This window comes from Somniosus microcephalus, chromosome 24 (genome assembly GCF_052327205.1).
Source record: "Somniosus microcephalus isolate GS21.2 chromosome 24, FLI_Smic_1.0, whole genome shotgun sequence".
NCBI classification, from domain to species: Eukaryota; Metazoa; Chordata; class Chondrichthyes; order Squaliformes; family Somniosidae; genus Somniosus; species Somniosus microcephalus.
Window position 1 is genome coordinate 25,839,750 of NC_141010.1, and position 22,746 is coordinate 25,862,495.

The 22,746-nt window shown below is 44.7% G+C and overlaps 1 protein-coding gene across 2 annotated transcripts; it reads right to left on the reverse strand.

Annotated features, from left to right (window-relative positions):
- Positions 1-755: 755 nt before the first annotated feature.
- On the reverse strand, positions 756-16,389 carry LOC147101136 (twist-related protein 2-like). Of its 2 annotated transcripts, XM_085966336.1 has the most exons (3): positions 15,332-16,389; positions 2,181-2,730; positions 756-1,204 (listed from the first exon to the last, which is right to left on the reverse strand). In XM_085966336.1, exon 2 carries the CDS (start codon positions 2,669-2,671, stop codon positions 2,198-2,200), a length of 474 nt encoding a protein of 157 aa, XP_085822462.1. In that variant the 5' UTR covers positions 2,672-2,730; positions 15,332-16,389; the 3' UTR covers positions 756-1,204; positions 2,181-2,197. The 2 variants fall into 2 exon arrangements, with proteins under 2 accessions (XP_085822462.1, XP_085822461.1); XM_085966335.1 differs by lacking the exon at positions 15,332-16,389 and having other exon boundaries at positions 2,181-3,015.
- Positions 16,390-22,746: the final 6,357 nt, after the last annotated feature.

Consider the following 22,746-nt stretch of genomic DNA (forward strand, 5'->3'; position numbering starts at 1 on the left):
TAGTAATCTGTTCTTCCTTCTTTCTCTTTGCTGCTTCTCTTTCGTGAAACTCATTGTAAACCCTTTCTACACCTGGACCAGAGAATAGGCACTGGGGTTTCTGAACTATAAGTCGACGTGATCTAGCGAATGGAGCGTGTTTGGAAAAGAATCATTTAGGAAAATGAAAGAGATTCTGACAAAACACAAAGTAATACTTTCAAAGCAAATCAGAGTTTCGTAAAACGAATTTCTAACAAAGCATCGCTTTGTACTTGCTGAGAACTGTAAATCAGACCTGGAAATTCTGGTAACTGTTTGGAGGAGGACTGAAAGGTAGCGAACAGCAAATAGAAATGAACCACTCGACATCCTGCCTGGCTCCTTTTATTAAAGGTGAGATTACTTTCTGCTCCCGAAACTCTAACTTTAATTAACTTTAAAAAAAGACTTGAATTGTTGTAAATGATTCGGAATCTTACTTCCGAAAGTACACAGCACTGCATGAAATATTGTTTATTCAATCAGGACTGCAGCATTTAAAATCTTCGAAACTACACTACTGTACAGATTGTTTTAACATATCTTTAAACCATATAGTATATTTGGCTCTTTATAAAGAGAGGTCACCACGTTACATATATAGAAAATTGATTTTACTTGAAGGTTATTGTTAAGCATCTGACTTCTGTTTTGAGAAGAAGATTATTTCTTTTACTATCAAAGGCCTCACTGTTCCCCAGGGAACTCTAAATTCACCCAAACACACAAAAAAACTTGGTAAAACTGTACGCAATGTGCGTTTATTATGAAACACAGAACGCCATATAGCTTTTCTTCAAATAATAACAAGACGGTTCACAACATTCAGAGCTCATTCTCCAGAAATAAAGTTCAGTTTCCGATGAAAATATCCAAAAATAATATTTCACAACAAAGCTCTGTGTTTATGTCTCTGAGTCTGCGGTTTTCCTCCTTTTTTAAAAACATTTTTCCAGTCCCGCCACACGATATACGGTGGAATTGAAGCTTTGCTGAAAACATGCAAATAAATAGATAACATTGGATCCACAGACTAACGCTGTCTGATGTCCCAGTATATTTCTAGGTATCTCCATAGCCCCAGCCTGATACTTAAGTGCTCTTGACTTTTGGTTACGCTAGTCCATCTTTTAAATGTTCTTGTTGCACTGGTGCCGAGATCCCACGTAGCATATTAATGTGCCTGTAAGTCAAAGGGAGAATGTTTTCAATCATTTGGAAATGGAAAAAAAAATACCTCAAGTAAATTCCAACTTCCCAGCCTGTGACTGGGCGCCTTTGAAGAGTTCCAGACCCTTTCAGTAATAAACCCGAATGCGGAAGTTTTGCTTTTACAAGTTCCACGTAAACTTTTAAAAAAAAACTAGCACGAAAACCCCAACAACCGGCCATTATTTCGAGCCCTTTCTTGTGGGTGAAGTAAAACACAAGTATTGTTCGAAATATTTCTTGAAGTTTTATTGAACTGGAAGTTTGAAGGTTTTGTGAGTGAGTGGACATGTTTCTCAGACTCCAGAAGTTGGAGTTTTGCAGAGTTTGTACCGCAGACTGACTGGGATACGCGGTGGCTGTAAAGTTCCCATTTGCTAATGGTTGGGGTCGAGGTGCCAGTGAGAAATGGTTGCATTTCTGCTCGGTGTGTTTGCTTAAACTTTCCTTCACGCTACAGGGCCAGAGCCAATAAATACTCGGGACCAGGGAAAGGGGTCCCAGCCCAGATTGTGGCCACTTGTTGACTTTTACAACTTGAAAGTGTTGACGGATCAAACAAGTTATCATTCAAAGCCTGCTTCATACAGACAGGGGGTGGGAATAGAAGAAAGAAAGAAACACATACAAAAGGGAGAAATGCTACACAGAAAAGGGAAAAGAAACATTCCAGGGAGTGAAGGAAAATATACAGATTCGAATGGGATAGGAGGAACGTGAAAGAGTAAAGAAAGAGCAATGCAGCTGAAAAAGTATCATCTGGCAACGCTTGAAGTGGAGATGAAAGGCGCTCATTATTGCTCGGTGTTTGTTTAAGCCCTTCTACATTGCATCATTTATACATGTCGCTGTCTGTCTATCCGTATAGCTGCCGATTTCGGGTTATATATTATTGGAAACAAGGGACTATTTAGAAAACATCTCGATGACAATAAGCCCCTCACATTTACCTGATTGCCAGCAGATGCTAAGGTCCAGCAGACAAGGGCCAGGATTCTTCCATCCTCCAGACAGAAAATGCATAACTGAGTCTTTCGTGTGACAGATAACTGCAGCTTGTCACCTTACTATCCATCTCGTCGTTCTGCAGCACCTGGTAGAGGAAGTCGATGTACCTGGTGGCCAGTTTAAGGATCTGGATCTTACTGAGTTTATCTGAAGGCAGGGTGGGGATGATTTTGCGCAGGGTTGCGAAAGCATCATTCAGGGACTGTGTCCTCTGCCGCTCCCTCACGTTGGCCACCACTCTCTGGGTCTGAATATCTTCCAAACTCTGGGCCAGGGGAGAAATCTTCATCCCTTTCTTCCCGGTGCTGGGCCTTTGAGACCTTTGGCCTGAACGCCTCTTTCTGCCATTTCTCTTCTGCTGTGAGTCCTGTTCTTCCTCGCTGTTACTCGAACTGTCCACAGGAGAAAACGGGGAATTGGAATCCTCCTGCATGTTGCGTTCAGCCAAACTTTAAGGGCTGTCGTCAGCAAAGAGGGGGGGAAAAAAGGTTTCTGTAAACAGAAATTATGAATTTGTAAAAATAAACAAACTTACAGATGTGTCTTAGCAACTTTACTCCCAGTGGCCCCTAAATCTTCTTTCTATCTTTCAGTGTTTTCGTGGGGGTTTTAGCTTTCGAGATCCAGGAGAGGGCCCACATCCTGGGGAAGCTCCGAACTGATTGGGCCACATTCCCTCTAATGAGTGGGAGGATTCTGTTGGCAAACGCTGCAGAAAACACCCACTAACATCTGTATAAAATCAGCCTGCGGATCAACTCCCATTTTTTTCCAAAGAAAAAAGTTGATCTTAAAGGATATCTGGTGGAATCCAGACGGATACAAAGCGTTTCATGTAACGAGAATTAACCATCCCAGTGCTGGCTAAATCGGGAAGAACTCGCGATTTGGTAACAAACAAAAAAAGGAACGGTTACTCTTATCAGAAATCATAAATTCGGATTGTGAAGTATATTTCTATTTAAGCCTTAACCGCTTTAATGGGCTGGTTGCAATAAGAATTTTTTTTGTAAGTTTTAAAAATGATTTTAGGGCAATAATCTGAAGGTGCCGCGCGATGAAAAGACTTGCAGCAGTAACGAAATGCTCTGTTGATAATGTTCCCGTGACGCTAAATATCTGTGTGAGTTATGTTCATAGCGTTAATGTGCATTATTCCTGAATGAATCTTACACTTGGCCAAAAGTGGCTCCCGCGAAAGTTCTGTATTATGGACTGGCCCCCCTGTTACAAACTGTGATTTCATGGATTTCATTTTTCGGTTCCTTGCTGAACTCTCTGGGCAGCCAACGCAGTCTGAATGGAATATGCAAATTGACACTCACACCGTGATTTTTTTTTCAGTCACATATTTTTCGCATACTCCAATTATTAAAGTGGATTGAACTATAAAACTGCAGCTAATTCTGTTTGCAATGCTGGAGATTTAGATTTCTACATGGCTTGTAATTTCTCTGCGCTCCTCTTCTTCACATCGTGCATTTCTGGGGCAACGGGGAATCGACCCACGGAGGAGGTTAGTGGATAGAGCCGGGGACTGGGACAAAATTTCTTGAAATTGATATTTCCCTTTTTCAAGTTATCCCCCTCCCCCCTTTTCGCCTCAAGTTGTTTTACTGGAGAATATCTTTGTTCCAAAAAATGGCAATGATGTTGTTTAAGGAAATTCTAGAGGAAGGTATGATTTTTTAGGCACTGGACACAGCTTGGGGTTGTACAAAGGAAAGTTTAGCTAGCACATTTTGTGAGGTTTAACTATTAATTTTTGTCTGTGTAGATAACCACGCCCCCTAGCGTCCACTCAGCGGATAAGCTGCATCTGGGAACCAGAAGGTCGAGATCTGAAAGGTGAAGGCTTGCATTTAGATCACTTCTCAAAGCCGCCTGATACAAGTAACAACCTTGGAGTACAGTGACTGCTGTTATATAGTCAAAGGTATCGGCCATTTTGAGCACAGCAAGATCCCACAAACAGCAAAAGGCCGGTCAATTTGTTTTTTTGGTGATGTTGGTCAGAACACTAGAACAGCCTGTTCTTCAAATAGTGCCACTGGGCTCTTTAATGTTCACTCTAACCACTGGAATAGGCAGCTGGCGTCGGTTTAATGTATTATTACATTAAACCAACTGCAGGACAATTAAGGATGTGCAGTGGGTGTTGCCTCACCAGTGTCGCCCACGTTCCAGGAACAAATTTTAAAAAATGCTAGGTTCATATAGGCTGCGTGCAAAGTTTTAACTGGCTCCAATAAAGGCAAACATTATTTTCTCCTATCAAAATAAATCTCAAGACCAACTGAGCTTTGTTTAGCTCTGTCGCCCTAAAGTTTTGCTTGAAAACGTTGTTGCTACAGAATTGTGTGTATTGTTGACTTTACCTCCTGACACTCTGTAAGGAAGAACTACATACCTTTTATTGGTTTGTGTTTAAATAATCCTTTAATATTTATCCTTCAACCAACATCACTAAAACAGATTATCTGGTTATCATCACATTGCTGTTTGTGGGAACTTGCTGAGCGCAGATTGGCTGTTGCCAATTTGTAATGTTTCCTACATTACAACAATGACTGCACTTCAAAAATACTTCATTGGCTGTAAAACGTTTTGGGATGTCCTGAGGACATCAAAGGCACTATAGAAATGCAAGCCTTTCTTTTTATTTGAAGGACAGAAATCCAAACAGTGTACTCCCTCATTACTGCACTGGTGAATGAGCCACGTTTGTGTCTTCAAGGCCTGGAGTAGATTTTCAATCCACAACCTTCTGACTCAGATGAAAGGACAGAGTGCCTCTTCTATTCTGAACCTTGAATATTGATACAGATTCTAGAAACTGAATTCTTTCCCCACTAATTGTTGTTCATTTACTCCAATTGCAGTTAGAAGCTTCTAGATGTTGTCTCGAGTGGAGAAAACATAATTAATTAGTGATATGATTAACACCTTTTGAGGGCTGCAGTTGTGTTTCTAAATACAAAAATGTAATCCAAATAAACCTTTAAAATATTTCAAGTATATTATAAATTACCCTTGGGTTACAGGTAATTGTAGGAAATCTCTGCTTTCCCAGCACATCCAGAAACCAAAATATAATATCTAAAAAACGAAAATAGAATAGTCAGCATGGATTTCAAAGGGAAGGTCATGCTGGACCAACCTATTGAATTCTTTGAAGAAGTAACACAAAGAACAGACAAGGGTAATGCAGTAGATGTAATATATTTGGATTTAAAAAAGTCCTTCGATAAAGTACCACATAGTAGATTCATGACCACGGTCAGAGCATATGGAGTCAGGAGACAAGTAGCATAGTGGCTGACGACAAAACAAAAACGAGTAGGGGTTAAGGATAGTTACTCAGCCTGGCAAAAGATGGGAAGTGGTGTTCCACAGGGATCAGTGTTGGGACCACTGTTGTTCACAATTTACATAAACGAGTTGGTCTCGGGGATCGGAAGTAAAATTTCAAAATTTGCGGACGACACCAAAATTAATACTTAGGAAAAATGCAACAAAATACAAGGAGACATTAATAAACTTGCAGAATGGGCGAGTAATTGGCAATTTCATTTCAATATAGATAAGTGTGAGGTGGTGCATTTTGGTAGGAAGAATAAGGAGGCCACATACTGCTTGGATAATAAAGTTCTAAATGGGGTAGAGGAGCAAAGGGATCTAGGGGTACAGATACACAAATCACTAGAAGTAGCGATGCAGGTTAATAAGGCAATTAAAAAAAAGCAAACCAAGCACGGAGGTTCATTTCTGGGGAGATAGAATTGAAAAGCAGAGAAGTTCTGTTAAACTTGTAACTAACCTTGGTTAGATCACACTTGGAGTACTGTGCACGGTTCTGGTCCCCATATTATAAAAAACAATATAGAGGCGTTGCAGAAGGTGCAAAAAAGATTCACAAAGATCATACCAGAACTGAGAGGATATACTTACCAGGAAAGGCTGAACAGGTTGGGGCTCTTTAGAAAAGAGAAGGCTGAGTGGTGACCTGATAGAGGTCTTTAAGATGATGAAAGGGTTTGATAGGGTAGACGTAGAGAAAATGTTTCCACCTGTGGGGGACTCCAAAACTAGAGGTTAAATGAGATGGTCACTAATAAATCCAATAGGGAATCCAGGAGAAACCTCTTTACCCAAAGTGTGTTAGAACGTGGAACTCGCTACCACGAGGAATAGTTGAGGTGAATAGCATAGTCGCAAATAACTAGATAAGCACATGAGGTTGAAAGGAATAGAAGGATATTCTGATAGGGTTAGATGAAGAGGGGTTGGAGGAGATTTGTGTAGAGCATAAATGCCGGCACAGACCAGAAAGGCCTGTTTCTGTGCTGTAGGTTCTATGGCCAGAATTTTAAGTGTTTGACCTGCCCAGCAGAGCGGGGGTGCCCGGAAGAGCATGGGAAACTCAGAAGTCCGGGTTTACCCGCATGCTGTAGAGTTTTATGTAGAGTTTTAATTCCACAGCGTGCGTGTGACGTCACGGACAGGTTCCCGATTGACAGGCTGGCTTCCAATTGGGCAGGGAACGCTGGGCAGAAAGCCGCAACCACAGGTAGGTGCGAGCCCCAACCCTGGGAGGGGGTCCAATCGTTGGGGGGTTCCGATCCCTAACTCTGGGAGTTCTGATCCCAGGGGGTCCGATCCCCGACCCAAGGCGGGTGTTTGTATGGGGCGGGGGTTGATGGTGGGGGAGCTTGGCAGGCTGGGAGAAAGCACTCCTGCTCCTCCTTGTCCACCAGGAGTGCTCCATGAGGCAGTCCTCTGCTCGCTGCAGCTGCCAGGAATCCCAAGGCCCAGGGACCCCAGCCGGCCACAGTTAAACCTGCACAGCAGGTTAAATTAGAGGCTTCCAGCCTCATTATAATTTTAAAGTGCCAACCCGCCTCCGTTAAACCTGGAAGTGGGTGGATTGGAGTCAGGATTCACATTTTTATTACTTTAACCTCCCACCCGACTCCAACCCACTCATTTTTGGGGGTTAAATTCCCCCCTATGTAACTATGGGTGCCTGCAGTTTACAGCCCACGTACCGTGAGGTTAAAATAAACCAGTATTACAGCTATTGATTGTCAGGGTAGCTTTACTGGACAATAGACTGTTGAATTGCCACAGGTGAAGAAAATGCAGGCCCCCCGCGTGGACAGTTTAAACACTATTTATCAATAGTGTTTACATGTTATTGTTGAAGGTGGGTGCCTTTCACTCACCTCCACCCTCTGGCTGGAGTGTGGTGTTTTATTGTTGGGTGGCATGGGCACGGTGTCATTGCCATGGTTGGTGATCTGTGCAAAAAAAAAAAAAATCACCTGGCATCAGCACTCTGTGTGATTCAGTTATAGTGTCTCCTGTGGCTGTATCTTCTTGGGGGAGAGGCTAGGACTAAGGTTTATCTTTTCATAGAACACAATTGGTGGCATAATGATCAGAAGTCAATAAAACAGACATTTAGCCAAGCAGAAGAAGAAAATTACAAGCACTGGAGACATAAACATTTTATTATGTAGACGGCAACTCTCTGGGTTAGTGACGTTTTCTCATTTAATTTTGCTGATTGAATTCATCTTGCATTGGTGGTGGTCACTGTAGTGTCCGTGTGTAGATAAAGACACTGAAGACAGGAGTTGGTTCATAGGTATTTACTAAGCAAGTCTGGGGGGGGGGGGGGGGGGGTTCTAAAGGTTATACACAATACACAGGCTTATATAGCCCAAGTGGCAATTACCAGCATTACGCACACCTAGGGCTCTTAAAGGCACATACACCACAATTCCTCCCCTTCTAGCTAACTAGTACATCATATTTTAAGTAATTATTAATTACATGTTATATGCAAAATAATATACATTGCTGTATTAATTAATTATAAGTTAGTCTCTCAGGAGGCTTCCTGACTCGGTCCGGATAACGCCTCGGGGGTGTAGTAGTTTCTGGTGGTGTAGTAGGTTCTTCTGGTAAGGCTGATTCGGCTTGAAGGCCAGTGTCGGGTTCATCGGGTTCCAGTATCACCGGATCGGAGGTAGATATGGGTATCTCTACTTCATCGTTAGATGTATAGCGTGGTGGTGTAGGTTGTCCCTTTTCGGATGACTCTATGATTTGGTCAGCATGGCGCCTTATTATGCTTTCTCCGATGTCCACGGTATACATCAGTGGTCTTAGTCGTGTGCAGATAGTTCCAGGCTGCCATTTCTCGGTACGGTAGTCCCGGGCCAAAACCGGTTGGCCTATCTGGAAGGCCCTAGTTGGCCTTTCATTCATGCCCTGAAACTGCCGGTTCTCCACGTCCCTTCGGATGTTGGGCTTGACCAAATCCAGCCGGCATCTCAGGTTTCTATTGTAGAACATCATGGCGGGAGTTTGGTTTGTAACCATATGTGTTGCATTCCTATATGCAAATAAGAAGTTATCCACCTTGTGCTGAAGTTTTATGTCTTCATTACCCATGGCCTTTAAGGCCTTCTTAAAGGTCTGGACAAACCTTTCAGCCAATCCATTGGTGGCGGGATGGTATGGGGCGGACGTGTAGTGCTTTACCCCATTGTTCTTTAAGAACTTTCTGAATTCTTCGGACACAAATTGCGGTCCATTATCAGAACATATCTGTTCCGGCAGCCCATTCCTGGCAAATATGGTCCTTAATACTGTGATGGTTTTTTCCGTGGTGGTGGAGGACATCTTTATTACCTCCGGCCACTTGGAGTGTGCATCAACTGCGATTAAGAACATTGAGTCCATAAATGGACCAGCAAAGTCGATGTGCACCCTTTGCCAGGGAGATGAGGGCCATTCCCATGGATGTAGAGGGGCCTGTGGTGGAGCATTTTGGACCTTCTGGCATCCTAGGCAGCTCTTGGTCATGTCTTCGATGTCTCCATCGATACCTGGCCACCATACAAACGCCCTAGCTAGGTTCTTCATTTTCACTCCACCCAGATGCCCCTCGTGAAGCTCCTTTAGCACTTTATCCTGGAGTTTGGGTGGAATCACCACTCTGGATCCACACATCAAGGTTCCTCGGCACACTGACAGCTGTTCTCTTCTTTGCGAGAATGCTGGCAACAGTGGTTCGCCATGTGCTGGCCATCCCTTCATTGTTAAATCATAGACCCGTGAGAGAGTAGGGTCATTTCTGGTCTCCCTTTCAATGGCAGAATTTGTCACCGGTAGACATTCCACTATGGTAGAGTGGAATATCTCTACTGGGTCTACTGTAGGTGCCTCTTCTATCGTTGGCAACGGCAGGCGCGATAAACCGTCAGCATTCCCATGCTGTTTTGACCCTTTGTATTCAATGTTGTATTGGTGTGCCCCTAGAAAAAGGGACCACCTCTGTAGTCTTTGTGCCGTCATAATGGGGACACCTTTCTTAGGGTTGAATATGGAGATGAGGGGTTGATGGTCAGTCAGCAAGGTAAATTTTTGTCCGTGTAGGTAATGGTTGAATTTCTTCACTCCCCATACCAGGCTGAGTGCTTCCCTGTCTATCTGGGAATAGTTACGCTCAGCTGAGTTCAATGAGCGTGACGCAAAAGTTATCGGCCGTTCCGAGCCATCAGGGAATCTATGGGATAATACCGCTCCTATGCCGTAAGGGGATGCATCGCACGCCAGTCTGATTGGTAGTGATGGGTTGTAATGAGCCAAAACTTTCTCGGATGTGATTAAGTCTTTACATTTATGGAAGGCACGTTTACAGTCTTCGTTCCATTTCCAAATCACTCCTGTGTGTAGAAGATCATTAAGATGGTGTAGAATAGTTGATAAGTTCGGTAAAAATTTATGATAGTAATTTATTAATCCCAGGAATGACCTCAATTGTGAAACATTTTCAGGTGCTGGGGCTTTTATAACTGCTTCAATTTTTTCAGGTGACTTATGCAACCCTTCCTTATTAATTATGTGGCCACAATATGATATCTGATTTTGGAAAAATTCGCACTTGGGGCGATTTGCTCGTAGGCCCCGTTCTTTCAGCCTAGTGAGCACCTGCTCCAAATTGGCAAGGTGCTCGTTGTCGTTTTCTCCTGTTATAAGGATGTCGTCTAGGTAACACTGAGTCCCCGGAATCCCTTGCAGGACTTGCTCCATAGCTCTTTGCCAGATAGCTGGAGCTGATGCTACTCCAAAAACCAGTCGATTGTACTGGTACAGGCCTTTGTGTGTGTTTATTGTGAGATACTTTTTAGAGGTCTCCTCAACCTCCATCTGTAGATATGCCTGTGCCAAGTCAATTTTTGTGAAACGTTTTCCTCCGGATAGTGAGGCGAAAATATCTTCTATCCTCGGAAGAGGATACTGTACCGTGTGAAGGACCGGGTTTACAGTCACCTTAAAGTCCCCACAGATGCAAATTTTTCTCTGTTCCTCAGAGTTATTTTTCAATGCTTTTTTCATGACTGGAACGATGGGTGTTGCCCATTCGCTCCAATCTATTTTGGATAATACGCCTGCCTTTTCCAAATTCTCCAGCTCTGCCTCGACTGCCGGACGTATTGCGTATGGCACCGGTCTTGCCTTAAAAAATTTTGGAATTGCTGCATCTTCCACTTTTATTGAGGCGGCGATGCCTTTCAAGGTTCCTAGTTTCTCTTGAAACACTTCTTTGGCGTTGGCCAAGATGTCTTTTAATCGTTCAGGTATGATGTCATCATTGTTTTTTTCCTTACTGGTCACCGTCAGTGCCTGAATGGAGTGCCAGTCTAAACGTATCTTCCTTATCCATTCACGTCCCAACAACGGTGGACCACCATCTTGTAGAATGTATAAATACAACTTTTGTATTTCTTTGCCATTGTATACCACAGGCACCTTTATTTTTCCTTTGGGGTATACTTTCTGCCCCGTATATGTTTTTAAGATAATGGATGTGTCTTTTAGAGGTATATGCGAAAATAGCCTCTCGTAATCTCGTCGATTTATTACGGTTAGAGCTGATCCTGTATCTAGCTCCATTTTAACTGGGGACCCTGCTATTATGAGGGTAACCCAAATGGTCTGGTAATCTTCATTGGCAATTACATTATGTAATTTGAGAGAGCTTAGTCTCTTGTTCCCGGAGTCGCTATCGCTCTTCTGGTCTTTGGAGCTACTATCCGTCATCATTTGTACCTTTCTGTGCTTTTCCTTATTGATTCTTTTCCCGTTAGTGGATTTTTTATTTTCAGATCGGCATACACGTGGAATGTGTCCCATCTTTCCGCATCGCCTGCATGCTTTTTCTTTGAACCAGCAATCCCTCTGGTCATGGTTGGATCTGCCGCAGCAATAACATCTCTCGAAACCCCGGTCATTTCATGGGTGCCGAAGTCCTGTGGCCTTTGCTGTATCTTTGCCGCTCCTATTGCACTGAAAGCCTTATCCAGTGTTAAATCTTTTCCAGAAGATACCTTTTTTTGTGTTTCTACACTTAGGGGATCGCAGATGAATTTGTCTTGCAGAGAATCTGCCAGTCCTGCCTCGAATTGGCAGTGTAGGGTATCAACAATCTCCTCAAAATTCTTGTCCATCGGTTCGGCTGGAGTGATTAAGTTGCGTAACAGCTTGTATGTTTCTGCGCCCATTAGATCCAGAAGCACTGAAGCTTTTTTTTCATCTTCTATTCCATTTGCGGTGCAAAACACCTCCACTCTTTCTACATATGTGGTCCAATTCTCTATCTTGTTATCAAAAACATCAATATTGCCAAAGTTAGGCTCTGTTTCGTTATCAAAAGCATCAATATTGCCAGACTTAGGCATTTCAAAAAAGATATGGCGCTTCCCGCGCTTTTTTTTTTCTCTCTGTAGCAACGATATGGCGCTTCCTGCGCTTTCACGCCGCTGCTACCGATAACAACGCTGTTTTACTGTGGTTTCCGTTTATTCACTGTTGGAGACTTGTTCCCGACGGAGGTCTAAACGCTGACCTGCTTGCCGCACTGGCCGTCTCCCGAGTGCACCCTCCCAGTCCGTTATTGCTTGCCTCCGATTTTGCTGCCTGTCTCAGCTGTAGAGCCCGCCGCTGGAGCCCCAGCCTGACGCCCAGGAAGGATTAGCGCAGTACCTGCCACCAGCTTGGCCAGCTGGTAAAACCACAGTTTCTATAACTTCCTTGAGTCTTCTGGACGCTGGAGGAATCGATGTCCTTGAGGTGCTGCCGAATTGCAGGTAAGTCCGTTTCCACTTCGTCACCACTGTAGTGTCCGTGTGTAGATAAAGACACTGAAGGAGTTGGTTCATAGGTATTTACTAAGCAAGTCTGGGGGGGGGTTCTAAAGGTTATACACAATACACAGGCTTATATAGCCCAAGTGGCAATTACCGGCATTACGCACACCTGGGGCTCTTAAAGGCACATACACCACAGTCACTTTCTCAATAACACCTCTTCTATAAGTGCACATTTTACAATGTGATTTTGCAGGGCATGATTAAGAGACAGCCTTCTAAGATTATGATGTTGGAAAATAAAATACATGCTTTTCTCATGGGACAGTTTTTTCACTACTTTATATTATACAGTTATGTAACCTGTACAAGGTGCAATTCTCAAGTCACGAGAGTTGATCATTGTTGCTATTTGACATCATGTCCCTCTACTAGCAACCAAATATTTCAAAGAGGTATAGAACTGTATCCGCAAACTCCGCCATTGTACATTCTACAATCTAAAGCACGCTGGAGGGTGCTTCCCCACACGTAACACATCTCTAGGTTCAGATGATATAGATTTTAAAAATGACTGAAGCTGCTGTTAAGGATTTGCATCACGTGAACATAAGAAATAGGAGCAGGAATAGGCCACTTGGCCCCTCGAGCCGGCTCCGTCATTCAATAAGATCATGGCTGATCTTGGGCTCAAAGCCACTTCCCTGCCCGCTCCCCATAACCCTTCACTCCCATATCTTGCAAAAATTTGTCTATCTCCACCTTAAATGTATTTAATGACCCAGCCTCCACAGCTCTCTGGGGCAGAGAATTTCACAGATTTATGACCCTCTGAGAGAAGAAATTCCTCCACTTATCAGTTCTAAAAGGACGACCCTTTATTCTGAGACTGTGCCCCCGCGCTCTAGATTTCCCCACGAGGGGAAACATCCTCTCTGCATCTACCTTGTCGAGCCCCCTCAGTATCATGTTTCAATAAGATCACCTCTCATTCTTCTAAATTCCAATGAGTATAGGCCCAGCCTGCTCAACTTTTCCTCATAAGTCAACCCCCTCGTCTCTGGAATTAACCGAGTGAATCGTCCCTGAACTGCCTCCCATGCAAGTTTATCCTTCCTTAAATAAGGAGACCAAAACTGTACGCAGTACTCAAGGTGTGGTCTCACCAATACCCTGTACAGTTGTAGCAGGACTTCCCTTCTTTTATACTCCAACCCCTTTGAAATAAAGGCCAACATCCCATTTGCCTTTTTGATTACTTGCTGTACCTGCATGCTAACTTTTTCTGTTTCATGCACAAGGACCCCCAGGTCCCTCTGAACTGTAGTATTTTGTAATCTCTCTCCATTTAAATAATAATTTGCTTTTTTATTTTTCCTGCCAAAGTGGATAAACTCGCACTTTCCCACATTATACTCCATCTGTCAAATGTTTGCCCACTCAGCCTGTTTATATCCCTTTGCAGGTTCAAGTCCTCTGCACAACTTACTTTCCCACCCATCTTTGTATCATCCGCAAACTTGGCTACATTACACTCGGTCCCTTCATCCAAGTCATTAATGTAGATTGTAAATAGTTGAGGCCCCAGCACCGATCCCTGTGGTACCCCACTAGTTACCGTTTGCCAACCGGAAAATTACCCATTTATCTCGACTCTCTGCTTTCTGGTAGTTAGCCAATTCTCTATCCATGCTAATATATATTATATTATAACCCCCAATTCCGTGAGCTCTTACCTTGTGCAGTAACTTTTTATGTGGCACCTTATCGAATGCCTTCTGGAAATCCAAATACACCACATCCACTGGCTCACCCTTGTCCACCCTGCTTGTTACCTCCTCAAAGAACTTCAGCAAATTTGTTAAATATGATTTCCCTTTCATAAAACCATGCTGACTCTGCTTGACTGCTTTATGATTTTCCAAATGCCCTGCTACTACGCCCTTCATGAAGGACTCCAGCATTTTCCCAAAGACAGATGTTAGTTTCCTGCTTTCTGTCTCCCTCCTTTCTTAAATAGGGGCGTTACATTTGCGGTTTTCCAATCCGCTGGGACCTCTCCAGAGTCCAGGGAATTTTGGTATATTGCAACCAATGCAGCCACTATCTCTGCAGCCACTTCTTTTAAGACCCTGGGATGCAGGCCATCTGGTCCAGGGGACTTGTCATCTTTTAGTCCCATTATTTTACCAAGTACTATTTCCTTAGTGATAGTGATTGTCTTTAGTTCCCCCCTCCCTGTGGCCCCTTGATTATCCATTATTGGGATGTTATTAGTGTCTTCTACCGTGAAGACAGATACAAAATATTTGTTCACAGTCTGCCATTTCCCCGTTCCCCATTATTAATTCCCTAGTCTCATCCTCTAATGGACAAATGTTTACTTTAGCTACCCTCTTCCTTTTTATATACCTGTAGAAGCTCTTACTATTTGTTTTAATGTTTCTTGCCAGTTTACTCTCATAATTCATCTTCTCTCTTATTTTTTAGTCATCCTTTGCTGGTTTTTAAAGATTTCCCAATCCTCTGGTCTCCCACCAATCTTAGCAACATTGTATGACTTCGTTTCCAATTTGATACCATCCTTTACTTCCTTAGTTAGCCACGGATGGTGCTCCCTTCTCCTAAAATCTTTCTTTCTCACTGGAATATATTTTTGTTGAGAGTTATGAAATATCTCCTTAAATGTCCGCCACTGCATTTCAACTGTTTTACCCTTTAATTTATTTTTCCAGTCCACTTTAGCCAGTTCTGCCCTCATGTCACTGTAATTGCCTTTGTTTAAGATCAGGACAAGTCTTCAATGTGTTACTGGCCTCTAACTCACTCCAATCTATGTGTTATTTACTCATCTGCACTGGTTCTCATTTTCTGGTCAACCATGATTACAAAATAACCATTAACACTGCAATGGGGATATCATCACATACCAGCCACCTGGTCTATAATGGCCAACACTGTCCACCATAGCATCTGTTGCTCCAATTTCACAATTTTCTTTGCATTTTCCATGGAATCAAATCTCAGCAAGAGATCACAGCTGCGAGAGAGGGGGAGATAATTGGTTAAAAAAAGCAGATTTGTTTTGTCATCTTAGTGAAGTGCCAACAGAACACTTTATGATAATAGTAAAAGTGTTAAAAATAGACCAGCTATTAGGCAATGTTTTTAATGTTTGCCAGAATTCTGAATTACATAAAACCTATGGCAATGTAAAGCGATTTTTGCTTCACATCAGCACAAAACAGTCATTGCAACAGGATCACATGGCAGGACCTGTAATGCTACTAGTTTATCGATTGTAGATTGCAGGAAAATTCACTTATCGAGTACATATTGAATACAACTGCGCTGTACTGACCTGAAGATTAAAACAATAATCACTAATAATCAATGTTAATTGGATTATGGGAACCCCCTTCAAAGTCAGGTACAGGAGATATTCATGAAGTCCTTTTTTCAATAAGCACTGCCAAATGTCACACGTTTGCTGTGACCTTGTGCAGTACTATTCTGTAATTTGATTCATATCTGGCCTTCGGTCAGCATGCCCCAGCATTTTACTTGAAGTAATGGCATGTTGAATGTTCCACTGTAAAGCTGTGCAGCTTTACTAACTCAACAAGTTTATAGTAACTTTACTGTGTCCTTTTTTTTAAATTGTGTCACTGGGAGGATGAATTCCTTTGGTTGCATTGAAAAGCAAGTGTACCACATCAGAATCAGAGCAATTGTTTCCCTTCCAATATTTAAAATGTCCTATAAGACACAGGCTCAGATCTGTACTCTTGCAACAGTCATAGAGTCATAGTTATACAGCACAGAAAGAGACCCTTCGGCCCATCGTGTCTGCGCTGGCCATCAAGCCCTGTCTATTCTAATCTCATTTTCCAGCACTTGGTCCGTAGCCTTGTATGCTATGGCATTTCAAGTGCTCATCTAAATGCTTCTTGAATGTTGTGAGGGTTCCTGCCTCTACCACCCTTTCAGGCAGTGAGTTCCAGATTCCAACCACCCTCTGGGTGAAAAAGTTTTTCTTCAAATCCCCTCTAAACCTCCTGCCCCTTACCTTGAAACTATGCCCCCTGGTTATTGACCCATTTACTAAGGGGAAAAGTTCCTTTCTATCTACCCTATCTATGCCCCTCATAATTTTGTATACCTCAATCAGGTCCCCCCTCAGCCTTCTCTGCTCTAAGGAAAACAACCCCAGCCTGTCCAGTCTCTCTCCATAGCTGAAATGCTCCAGCCCAGGTAACATCCTGGTGAATCTCCTCTGCACCCTCTCCAAAGCAATCACATCCTTCCTATAGTGTGGCGACCAGAATTGCACACAGTATTCCAGCTGTGGTCTAACTAGCGTTTTGTACAGCTCCATCATAACCTCCCTGCTCTTGTATTCTATGCCTCGGTTAATGAGGGCAAGTATCCCATATGCCTTCTTAACCACCTTATCTAACTGTCTTGCTGCCTTCAGGGATCTATGTACATGCACACCAAGGTCCCTCTGATCCTCTGTCTTTCCTAGGGTCCTACCATTCATTGTGTATTCCCTTGCCTTGTTAGTCCTCCCAAAATGCATCACCTCACACTTTTCAGGGTTAAATTCCATTTGCCACTGTTCTGCTCATCTGACCAACCCGTCTATATCGTCCTGTAGCCTGAGGCTTCCCTCCTTGTTATTTACCACTCCACCAATTTTTGCGTCATCTGCGAACTTACTGATCATACCTCCTACATTCATATCTAAATCATTAATGTACACTACAAACAGCAAGGGACCCAGCACCGATCCCTGCGGTACACCACTGGACATAGACTTCCACTCACAAAAACAACCTTTGATCATCACCCTCTGCCTTCGGCCACTAAGCCAATTTTGAATCCAATGTGCCAAATTGCCCTGGATCCCATGGGCTCTTACCTTCTTGACCAGTCTCCCATGCGGGACTTTGTCAAAAGCCTTACTGAAGTCCATGTAGACTACATCAACTGCACTACCCTCATCCACACACCTAGTCACCCCCTCGAAAAATTCAATCAAATTGGTTAGACATGATCTCCCCCTGACAAAGCCATACTGACTATCCTTGATTAATCCTTGCCTCTCCAAGTGGAGACTAATTCCGTCCCTCAGAATTTTTTCCAATAATTTCCCTACCACTGATGTTAGGCTCACTGGCCTGTAACTCCCTGGTTTATCCCTACTACCCTTCTTGAATAATGGTACTATGTTAGCTGTCCTCCAGTCCTCTGGCACCTCCCTTGTGGCCAGAGAAAATTTGTGTCAGAGCCCCTGCAATCTCCTCCTTTGCCTCACAGCAGCCTGGGATACATCTCGTCTGGGCCTGGGGATTTATCCACTTTTAAGCCCGCTAAAACCTCCTCCCTCTCAATACTAATTTGTTCAAGTATATCACAATCCCCCTGCCTGATTTCTATGCCTACATTGTCCTTCTCCATAGTGAACACAGATGCAAAATATTCATTTAAAACCTCACCTACATCTTCCGGCTCCACACACAGATTGCCACTTTGGTCCCTAATGGGCCCTACTCTTTCCCTGGTTATGCTCTTGCCCTTAATATACTTATAAAACACCTTGGGATTTTCCTTTATTTTGCCTGCCAGTGTTTTTTCATGCCCCCTCTTTGCTCTCCTAATTTCTTTTTTAAGTACCCCCCTGCACTTTCTATACTCCTCTAGGGCTTCCACTGTTTTTAGTCCTTTGTATCTGCCAAAAGTCTCCCTTTTTTTCCTAATCCATTCTTGTATATCCCTTGACATCTAGGGTTCCCTGGACTTGTTGGTCCCACCCTTGACCTTTACAGGAACATGTTGGCGCTGTACTCTTCTCTATTTTCTTTCTGAATGACTCCCACTGCTCTGATGTTGATTTTCCTACAAGTAGCTGATCCCAGTCCACTTTGGCCAGATCCTGCCTTATATTAAAATCGGCCTTCCCCCAATTTAGAACCTTTATTTCCGGTTCATCTTTGTCCTTTTCCATGACTACCTTAAATCTCACCAAATTATGGTCACTGTCACCAAAATGCTCTCCTACTGACACTTCTACCACTTGCCCGGCTACATTCCCCCTCTGTTGTAGGACTTTCTACATGCTGGCTCAAAAAGCTCTCCTGGATGCACTTTAAGAATTCCTCTCCCTCTAAGCATTTCACACTCTGACTATCCCAGTTAATATTGGGGAAGTTGAAATCCTCTACTATTATTACCCTATTATTTCTACACTTCTCTGAGATTTGCCTACATATCTGTTCCTCTATCTCCCCCTGACTGTTTGGGGGCCTATAGTACACTCCCAGCAAAGTGCTTGCCCCCTTTTTGTTTTTAAGTTCTACCCATATGGCCTCATTAGAGGAACCTGCTAAGATATCCTCCCTCCTTACAGCAGTAATTGACTCCTTCATTAATATTGCAGCACCCCCTCCTCTTTTACAGCCCCCTCTGTCTCGCCTGAAGATTCTATACCCTGGAATATTGAACTGCCATTCCTGCCCCTCCCTCAACCAAGTCTCTGTGATAGCAACAATATCATACTCCCATGTGTTCATCAACACCTTCAATTCATCTATCTTACTTGTAAGACTCCTTGCATTAAAATAAATGCAATCTAGCCTTGCCCTACTCCCTTGTGCCGTTACATATTTGCTCTGGCTTCCAGGCTGACTTGTTTTTTCCTCTATATTTGGCTGTGCATCACCCCCTACTATAGCTCCACTCTGTATCCCATCCCCCTGCCAAGTTAGTTTAAACCCCCACAACAGCACTAGCAAACCTCCCCGCAAGGATGTTGGTCCCGTACCGGTTCAGGGGCAACTCGTCCGACTTGTACAGGTCCCACCTTCCCCAGAAAGACCCAGTGATCCAGGAAACTAAAGCCTTCCCTCCTGCAACAACTCTTTAGCCACGCATTCATCTGCTCTATCCTCCTATTCCTATACTCACTAGCATATTGCACCGGGAGTAATCCAGAGATTACAACCTTTGAGGTCCTTCTTTTTAATCTGATACCTAGCTCCCTAAATTCTTGTTGCAGGACCTCATCCCTCTTTCTACCTTTGTCGTTGGTACCAATGTGAACCACAACCTCTGACTGTTCGCCCTCCCCCTTCAGAATGCCCTGCAGACGTTCAGTGACATCCTTGACCCTGGCACCAGGGAGGCAACGTACCATCCTGGAGTCACATCTGCACCCCTCACTATTGAGTCCCCTTCCACTCTTACTCCTCCCCCCTTGTGCAGCTGAGCCACCCACAGTGCCATGAACTTGGCTCTGGCTGCACTCCCCAGAGGAACCATCACTTTCACCGTTTTCCAACACAGAAAAACAGTTGTTGAGTGAGATGCACTCTGGGGCTTTCCTGACTACCTGCCTGCCCCCCTTCTTCTTACTGGTGGTCACCCATTCCCTCTCTGACTGCACTTTCTTAAGCTGCGGGGTGACCACGTCTAAAAACGTGCTATCCACGTAACTCTCAGCCTCGCGGATACACCGCGGTGCCTCCAGCTGACGCTCGAGCTCTGAAAACCGGATCTCAAGTTAGCCAAACCATTGGCACTTACTGCACATGTGGTCATCCTGACTGCAAGCAGCATCTAGGAATTCCCACAGGCTGCAGGCCGTGCAACGCACGGGACTGAGGTCCCCTGTCATACTTTTAATTAAAAAACTCTTACCTCAAATTTAAACTCTCGCTCTCTGATGCACTATCAATTGCTACAAAAGACTGGAGATTGAGAAAGTAATAAACAGGCTTTTATTACCAAAGAACAGAGCATGCCTCTTGTGGTTGCCTGGTATCCAAAAGGGCTGGAGGCTTCTGAGCAGCGACCTTTATACCCAGCCATGAGGGTGGAGCCAGGGGCGGAGTCAGCTGAGGCATGCACAGACAAGTACAACAATATGCAAGAGTGAACAACAGTACTAACAGTGAACAACAATACTAACAACAGTGGTTTACCACATTCACCCCTTGTTTAGAATTGAGTCCGGCGGGGTGAAGTGCACTAAAAATTCGTGTACTGAAGTCTATCAGGAGGCCTTGTAAGCCGTCCTGAGCGTCGCAGCAGCGGCGGTGATGGTGCAGCATCCAATGGTGAACCCGGTGTCTCGTTCAGAGGAGGTGTAGCAGGTGGCGGACCCTGGGGCTGCTGCATGCCGTCTACAGGGGTCAGAGCATGGGTAATGGGAGGTAGCAATGGTGGTCTCTCAGAGGCACCCGAAGGTGCGAGGTCTCGTGCGGGGACTGTGTCCTGGGGGTAGGCAGGAGTAGCGGTGGGTGGCGAAGAGGGTGTTTCAGGAGCACCTGCAGGTGCGAGGTCTCGAATGGAGACTGTGTCCTCCCGCCCGTCCGGGTACACCACGTAAGCATACTGCGGGTTGGCGTGGAGGAGGCTCACCCTCTCGACCAGGGGGTCCGCCTTATGGGTCCTCACGTGCTTCCGCAGTAGGACGGGACCTGGAGAAGTCAGCCATGTTGGTAGCGAAATCCCCGACGTGGACTTCCTGGGGAAGGAGAACATTCTCTCGTGAGGAGTGGCATTGGTGGGTGTACAGAGCAGCGACCGAATGGAATGGAGCGCCGCAGGGAGGACCTCCTGCCAGCGGGAGGTCGGAAGGCCCTTAGATTTTAAGTTTAAAAGGACTGCCTTCCAGACTGTCGCATTCTCCCTTTCCACCTGGCCGTTACCCCGGGGGTTGTAGCTGGTGGTCCTGCTTGTAGCAATGCCTCTCGCGAGCAGGTACTGCCGAAGTTCGTCGCTCATAAAAGATGAGCCCCTGTCGCTATGGATATAGCTAGGGAAACCGAACAAGGCGAAGAGGTCATTCAGACATTTAATAACCGTGGTACTGGTCATGTCCGAGCAAGGGATGGCAAACGGGAAACGGGAGTACTCATCAATTATATTGAGGAAGTACACATTGCGGTCAGAGGAGGGGAGGGGCCCTTTAAAATCGATGCTCAGCCGCTCGAAGGGGCGCGTGGCTTTGATCAGGCTCGCTCTGTCTGGCCTATAAAAATGCGGCTTGCACTCGGCACAGATCTGGCAGTTCCTGGTCATGGTCCTGACCTCCTCGATGGAGTAGGGCAGGTTACGGGATTTGATAAAATGGAAGAACCTGGTGACCCCCGGGTGGCAGAGGTCATTGTGGAGGGTCTGTAGCCTATCAACCTGCGCGTTGGCGCACGTACCACGTGATAGGGCATCTGGGGGCTCATTGAGTTTCCCGGGCCGGTACAAGATATCGTAATTGTAGGTGGAGAGTTCGATTCTCCACCTTAAGATCTTGTCATTCTTGATTTTGCCCCGCTGCTTATTATGAAACATAAAAGCCACTGAACGCTGGTCAGTGAGCAGGGTAAATCGTTTTCCGGCCAGGTAATGCCGCCAATGTCGCACGGCTTCCACAATGGCCTGGGCCTCCTTTTCGACAGAGGAGTGTCGAATCTCGGGGCCCTGGAGGGTCCTTGAGAAAAAGGCCACGGGTCTCCCCGCCTGGTTAAGGGTTGCAGCTAGGGCAAAGTCGGATGCGTCGCTCTCCACTTGAAAAGGAAGGGACTCATCCACAGCGTGCATTGTGGCCTTCGCAATGTCTCCTTTTATGAGAGTGAAGGCTGCACAGGCCTCTGCTGTCAGGGGGAAGGAGGCGGACTTGATGAGGGGTCGGGCTTTATCCGCATAGTTGGGCACCCACTGAGCATAGTAAGAGAAAAACCCCAGGCATCTCTTCAGTGCTTTCTGGCAGTGGGGGAGGGGGAGCTCCATAAGGGGGCGCATTCTATCGGGGTCTGGGCCGATGACTCCGTTCTCCACTACGCAGCCAAGAATAGCGAGGCGCGTAGTACGAAACATACATTTGTCTTTGTTGTATGTGAGATTCAGCCGCTGGGCCGTCCGGAGGAATTTCTCTAGATTAACGTCGTGGTCCTGCTGGTCGTGGCCGCAGATGGTGACGTTGTCTACTTTAACTATGAACTACCTTAAAAGAAATAAACTTAAAATTGAAGGGAAAAAAAGCACTCACCCACTACTCACCAATCAGCTTCTTCCCCTGCGTCACTTTCTGTACTGTGACGTCACTCTTGAATTCTGCCACTGCTCGACTGGGCCTGAAAATCACCGACAGTTATTTTCTCCCACAGCCGCCGCTCCAGTATTTTTTTGCGAGTAGAATATAAGTAAATTACAGATTTTATGGAATACAATGGCAGGGGAATATGATACTATAAAGTCATGGGGCAGTGGCTGAAATAAAACAGAACATACTAGCGACAAGGTGAAACTCTACCTGAAACTTGAGTTTTGTTCCCCTACACCT